Raw genomic sequence first — 7,181 nt, 5'->3', positions numbered from 1 at the left:
CACACAACATGTGTCAGTGTAATTCCCAGATAAGTTCTGTAACACACCCAGTGCATTGTGGGGGCACCCAGGAGGAAGCGGATCACTTCATTGCTTCTGAGTAAGGGGATCAAGGCAGGTCTAGGGAGCTGGATGCATCAGAGAGCATCCTTTAAAGATGTACAGGATCAAATCAGTTGGGGATGGTTAGAGATGTCAAAAATAGCAATGATAAAGGATAATATGGTTGTTTATTATAGATCAGCCATTTGGCACAATAAATAGCACTTAATAAATATGTGTTCATCTACAAGTGGCCGGAAGAGTGAGAAAAGGAAAAGAGGGCAAGGAGGGAGGAAAGATAAAGTCATCTAGCAAAGTTGGTGAGCTAGAGTGTGAGGTTCAAGGTCAAGTCTGGGGGTGATGAGGATGGAAAATTAAATTGGGAAATAGTTTCCAACCCTAGGGCACAGTATCACAGCCTACAACTGCACATCTAATAAATACCTGTTGTTCATGTCATTGCTATTAAAGTCTGTTTATGTCTATTTTGTTTTTAAAATAAATATTCCAATTATAAAATAGACTACGAGCCCATTGTTCCACAGATTAATTCTCTAGTATATATCACATCCATTTATTATTGCTACTGATTAAATATAGCCATGTTATGGCAAATTTTACCTTTCCCCAAAAGTATAATTATCACATAGTACATATCAAAATGAAAATTGGATGCATTCTCTTGGGAGAGAGGACAGCCAGCTTGTGAAAGCAACAACTCACCACGTGACCTTGGGCAAGGCATCCTTATTTGAAAACACAGAGGATTGGGCCAGATGATTTCCCAGGCCCTTCCCAGTTCTAATTTGATTATAAGCTGCACAAGCATATAGTCAAGGTGAATCACTGACCAATCATGCTTGTATCTCAATAAATTTCATGGATCACACACTCTTAGGAATTTTAGTAATAACTCCTGCGATGATTAACATTTATCACTCACAGGGAATTCATCTACAGAGTACACCAACCAAGAATGTAGCAGAGCCTGCAAATTTGTTCCAAGTTGTTCTCCAAAAAAATATCTCCCTTCCTCTAATAGATGCATGTCTAATAGCTTCTGAAAAATAGACTCAGTAGCTCTCTTTGTAACTCTGAAAATCTTTCTTCCACAACAATAAGAAAAGGGACTCTTGAAATACATGGAGACAATCGTGTGGATGATGAAACTATTTTCGTTGGAGCAAAGGACTGTGAGACCTGTGGTGTTGCCTGCTGGGTCTGTGCTCCGCTGACCATCGGGACCCACTTGCGGAGGCCTCCTCCTCACTCTCCTCTCCAGATTCAAACTCCTCATCTACTGCATGGAACAGTGGTTTGGGCCGTAGTGCCTCCCTTCTGCCTGCGCCAACGTGCTCTTCTTGGTTTGTGTTTCTTGGATACCCGAAGTGGCATGGCTTCCCTCCTCTGGGTAAGCTCTTCATTGGGATTAGCTCTTGTGTCAGCTGTCTTTGTTGGAGTGTCCCTGTTCGAGGATGTGCTTTGAACATGAGGGACAGGAGTTCTGAATCGCTGCTGTCATTACCTAGGGAAATATGACAAGAGGAGGAAAGAACACGACTTAGGATCAGAGAGAAGACTCCATATCTGGATGGCAAGAACTCAGAGTGAAAGATAGTCCTTCTTGAGGTTCCAGATCTTACATTTGCCAGTCTGACTTTCCCTGCCCCAAGGAGGGCAGAGAATAGAAGTATATGTGCTGTGCTAGAAATGCACTGAAACCTGTGTATCAGCCTAGACTCCTTCAGGTAAGTAAGGGAGTGTTTTTTACAAAATCAGAAGAGCTGGCCACAGGCATTAGGCCATAAGGCACAAAGATGCTTTGTGTTGTCGAAGACCCTTGCTTAACTGAGGGTTCCATGGTAATTGTGATAGGAACATGGGAAGTTTGGATTTTGGTTGTTGTTCTTTGTTTTTGTTTGTTTGTTTGTTTTTAGATTTTATTTATTTATTTGAGAGAGAGAGAGTACGAGTGGTGGTGGGGGGGAGGGCAGACGGAGAGGGATAAACAGACTCCCTGCTGAGCAGGAAGCCTGATCCAGGACCCTGGGATCATGACCTGAGCAGAAGGCAGACGCTTAACTGATTGGGCCACCCAGGCGCCCCAGTTGGTTTGCTTTTTAATCAGTGGTTACCAGAAAGCATTAAATCTGAGTTTCATCCCTTGGGCCTTGAAAGAGCCAATCTTGGAGAAACAGGGGTGAGAGAGAGCTATAGCAGGGAGCCATGTGTGGCAAAACCACTGTGACTAGATGTCCTCCCTCCAAAGCAGGTAAGAGGTGGACAGATTTCTGCTGCCATGTAACAGTCATGATAGCGGTGGGGTGTCCACGTCTGGAGAACTCACTATGCACCTGTCACTGTGCTATTTTACACCATTTAAGCCTTACGACAAGCCTTGGAGATGAGTAAAGTTACCATCTCCATTTCATAGGTAAAGAGGCTGAGGTTTCAAGAGGTTAAGTGACTTTCAGTATTACAGTGAAGATGGGACTGCAGTTTAGCAGAGTCTGTCCAGCTGCATATCTGGTCTCTGCCAGACTATGCCTGGCTCCCTGATACATGCCATGTGCAGGTTGGGAGGCTACGCCAAGAGCGGAGGGAAGCCACTGGGTATCTACGTAACATCCTCTCTCAGATGACCTTCCAAAGACCTCATCCATGCCTAGGACATTGCCTTTTCCCAACTTCACTGTGCACACATCTTCAAAGGAGTAGTTTTCACAAATCTCACCTATTCTCATTTCTTCAAGTTTTAACCTTATGAATTTATTTTCCCTAAGACAAGTATCATATGATCTTGCTGATGTGAGGAATTTGAGAAACAAGACAGAGGATCATAGGGGAAGGGAGGGAAAAATGAAACAAGATGAAACCAGAGAGGGAGACAAACCATAAGAGACTCTTAGTCTCAGGAAACAAACTGAGGGTTGCTGGAGTGGTGGGGGTGGGAGGCATGGGGTGGCTGGGTGATAGACACTGGGGAGGGTATGTGCTGTGGTGAGCGCTGTGAATTGTGTAAGACTATTGAATCACAGACCTGTACCCCTGAAACAAATAATACATTTTATGTTAATAAAAAAATAAAAATAAATTTATTTTCTCTTTAAATATTCTCCTGAGAATTTAAGTATTTTAAGAACTTTACATTTAAATCTGAAAGCAGGATTCCTTTCCCACTCTTTATTCCCTCTTAAAAAGCCAAAACACAAAAGAAAATAAAAACCCCACAGCTGGAACTGATATGCACACCTGTATACAGAAGGCAAAATGTGTTTAGTCATCAGAAAAATTTTAAATAACCTGTTCAATAATGTTTTTCTAAATGTAATTGAATTGTCCTCAGAAGGTAGCCTGGAAGTTGTGGGGAGTGAGGGACAGGAATCAACTGCTTTGAATTAAAAAAAAAAAAAAATTAGTTCAGATTATTTGTCCATTTTTTCTTTACTTCCCTTTAATTTGTGCTCCATGATCTGGCCTGGAACAAGAGTTCCCCTTGATCCTTTGGTGCTTGGAATATTACCTAAGGAAACAATGGCCTGGATGCTTCTGCCCCCAAGAGCAGTCCTTTGGCCCATACCCTCCTGCCCCCTCCTAGTTTCCAACCCCTCCTTCTGAGCATAGCATATGCTACCCATCAGCACCCAGATTATAGCTGATGTTTCCTGACCATCTCTGCTTATTGAAAAGTAGGTTCCAAACACTAGGAAGAGGCTTGAGCAGGCAACTTGCAAGATTCCATGCAACTTAAATCAGTAGATGTGTCCAAAAGGGGAGGAAGAAGCCAGTGGAAAGCGGAAGAGGAAGGAGGAAGGGTGGGGGCTGGGCTCTGTCCCAATTGCACAATGTCCTGCAGGTCAGCACCCAGGCAGGCAGTTCCAGGGAGAGATCAATGGAGACCTTGCAGCAAAATCTGAACATCTATTCTTCTATCTTCCACTTTAACTTCTGGATTTAGGCACCCAGGGGCAGGGTGGAGGAGAAACAGGAAGTGCTTCTGCACAGGGCAAGGCAGAGCCTGATACCCAGGGGGTGACACTGGACTACCTAGTACAATATACACTGTTTAGAGACCTAGACCCTGGGTGCAACCGTCCCTCCTCCCTTTCCTCATGGTTTTGTTTTAAATCTGATAAAATTTACCATTTTAACCTTTTTTTTCATTGTCACCATTTTATTGTATAGTTCTGTGGCATTAAGTATATTCACATCTTTGTATGTCCATCTGAGACCTCTTTCATCTTCCCCAATCCACATGGATTTTCAGCCGCCTAAGAGCAGAGGAGGTCGGTGTCTAGGAAGGAGCTCTCTACTTATAACACCAAGTGAGCCTTGGCTCCATGCAAAAGAGCCTTGGAAGAGAATGTGGAGCCCCCCACACATCTAGAGTAAGGGATGCGCCAACACTGGAGAGCAAGGGGACAATGAGAAAGGAAAATGTTCTCCAAGTCACAGCCTGGTTAGCCAGAGACTGCCTGCTGGATGCCATCTCTCCCCCCATATTCTCCCGTAGAGGCCCTCTGGCCACTCCTTGACTTGTCCTGGTGCAGAAAGACTTCAAGTTTGGAGAGAATGTGGATTCAAATAATTGTGTCCAGAGACTCAGTGAGAATGATCTCAGTCTAACCCTGATTATTATAATGCTTTAAAACTTATTAAGGATAACCAATAAATTAAGTCCCACTTCGAAAGGATATATGCACCCCTCTGTTCACTGCAACATTATTTACAATAGCCAAACTATGGAAGCAGCCTGTGTCCATCGATTGATGAATGGATAAAGAAGGTGTGGTGTATATATATACAAAGGTATATTATTTGGCCATCAAAAAGAACGAAATCTTGCTATTTGCAATGACATGGATGGAGCCAGAGAATATTACGCTAAGTGAAATAAGTCAGTCAGAGAAAAACAAATACTACATGGTTTCACTCATGAGGAATTTAAGAAACAAAACAAACAAGCAAAAGGGAAAAAAGAGAGAGAGGCAAACCAAGAAAGAGACTCTTAACTACAGAGAACAAACTGATGGTTACCAGAAGGGAGTGGGTAGGGGGATGGGTGAAATAAATGAAGGGGATTAAGAGTGCACTTATCTTTGTTTTTAAAGATTTTATTTATTTATTGAGACAGAGAGATAGTGAGAGAGAGAACAAGCAGGGGGGAGAGGGAGAAGCAGGCTCTCCACTGAGCAAGGAGCCTCATGCTGGACTCGATCCCTGGACCCTGGGATCAGACCTGAGCCAAAGTCAGACGCTTAACCGACTGAGCCACCCAGGCGCCCAAGAGTACACTTACTTAACTTGATGAACACTGAGTAAGGTATAGAATTGTTGAATCACTATATCATATGCTTGAAACTAATACAACACTGTATCTTAACTATACTGGAATTAAAATCAAAAACTTAATAACAATTTAAAAAATAGTCCCACTTCATTTCTTTCCCTTCTCAGATTTCTAGGTTAACCACTATTTTTGCTCATCTAATAAAATTTTGAACTAGTTGTGCACATTTGAAAGAAAAAAATGTTCATTGGGCCAAGATTTCATTCCATGCCTAGACTGAAGTGTTGTCTTTCTTTCCAAGAACACCTCTATCTACCCACATCAAGTCTTCTTTGATGTTCCTCAGTAGTACTAATTATAATGGGTAATATTTCCTGCTCATTTACTTGATTCCAGGCACTGTTCTAAGAGTTTTGTATGCATTGCCTGGCTTCACCTTGGGGCAACACTGCTGTATGTGGGAGGTACCAATATTCTCTTTACAGAGAGAAAATGACAGCATGGAGAAGTCAGCTTTTATGTTTTCTTCAAATAAGTCCTAAATATATTGTCCTAGGATTTTATTATTATTTTATTTATTTATTTATTTATTTATTTATTTATTTATTTATTTATTTTTTAAAGATTTTATTTACTTATTTGACAGAGAGAGACACAGCGAGAGAGGGAACACAAGCAGGGGAAGTGGGAGAGGGAGAAGCAGGCTTCCCGCCTAGCGGACAGCCTGACTGGGGGCTGGATCCCAAGACCCTGCAATCATGACCTGAGCCGAAAGCAGACGCTTAACCAACTGAGCCACCCAGGCACCCCAGGATTTTATTATTTTAATAGAAAATATGAGTGAGATGCCTTTTAGGGCATATATTCAAAGAATAGGATCCTTTGACCTATTCATCTGATGAATGTTGTAAACACATTTCCAAATGTTAAACAACCCCCACTTCTGGAATAAATCCCACCTTGTAAGGTGTGGTATTTCTTTAATGTTCTACTGTATTTTGTTAATAATGCTTTATTTAAGATTTGCAATTTGTGCTCAAGTAAGATTGTTATGTGGTGATCCCCTGTTACAGGAGCATGCGATGTTGATGTCCATCATAAGAAATGACCGTGAGAATTTCATGTTTTCTATTCATTCAAACAATGTAAATAGCAGCAAATTATTTGTACCAGGAAAATTTTTGGAAATTAATTTATTATACACCCTACAATGGCACTCTTTTGTTTTGTTTGTTTGCTTTTGTTTGTGGATTAGCTCTTTTATAATGTAAAATGACACTGCTTTCAAGAGGGTGCTCTGGGAATAGATGGTTAGCTCAATGAAACAGAACTGAGAGCCGAGAACTCTCTCAGGGTAAGTGACTTTAAGCACAGCAAAGGTAGCATCTTATCCTGGAGGAAAAGATGGGGTTGGGACAGGTGCACAGCCATTGGAAAACAATCTGAAGCATAGCTCTGTCTTAATCTACACAAAGATAAATCTCAAAGGGTTGAAATTTAAATGGAATCATTAAACTAGTCAACTTTAAAAACATTGGGTAAATGGTTTTCTAATTTTTCTGTGGAAGATGGAGCAGATTTGATTAATCAGAATAAAAATTTCTGAATGGCGAGTATATCTAAAAACTAAAAGATAAATGTGAAACTGGAAGAGAAACCATTGGCAACAAACATGAGACAATGCATGCTATCCTTGTTATACAGTGTTCTTCCAATTCATTTTAAGAAAACAAACAACGGAATAGAAAAAAATGGCCAAAGGCAGAAACAGAAACTTCCCAAAAAGAAATACAGTTGCTTCTAAAAAATATGAAAAGACGTTCAACCTTACTAAAAACCAGACTCAGAT

At 41.2% G+C, this 7,181-nt stretch overlaps 1 protein-coding gene across 1 annotated transcript in view; it reads right to left on the bottom strand.

The window, feature by feature from the left end:
- Positions 1-1,211: 1,211 nt before the first annotated feature.
- The window catches only part of SLC9A4 (solute carrier family 9 member A4), a 65,885-nt gene continuing 59,915 nt past the window's right edge, over positions 1,212-7,181 (bottom strand). Inside the window, exon 12 of the mRNA XM_027623685.1 lies at positions 1,212-1,567. Within this exon, the coding sequence (XP_027479486.1) occupies positions 1,212-1,567 (356 nt within the window). The remainder of the gene's footprint in view (positions 1,568-7,181) is intronic.

Source organism: Zalophus californianus, chromosome 8 (genome assembly GCF_009762305.2).
Source record: "Zalophus californianus isolate mZalCal1 chromosome 8, mZalCal1.pri.v2, whole genome shotgun sequence".
NCBI classification, from domain to species: Eukaryota; Metazoa; Chordata; class Mammalia; order Carnivora; family Otariidae; genus Zalophus; species Zalophus californianus.
The sequence above is the reverse complement of the archived record's forward strand: the minus strand, read 5'-3'. Positions and strand labels throughout refer to the sequence as shown.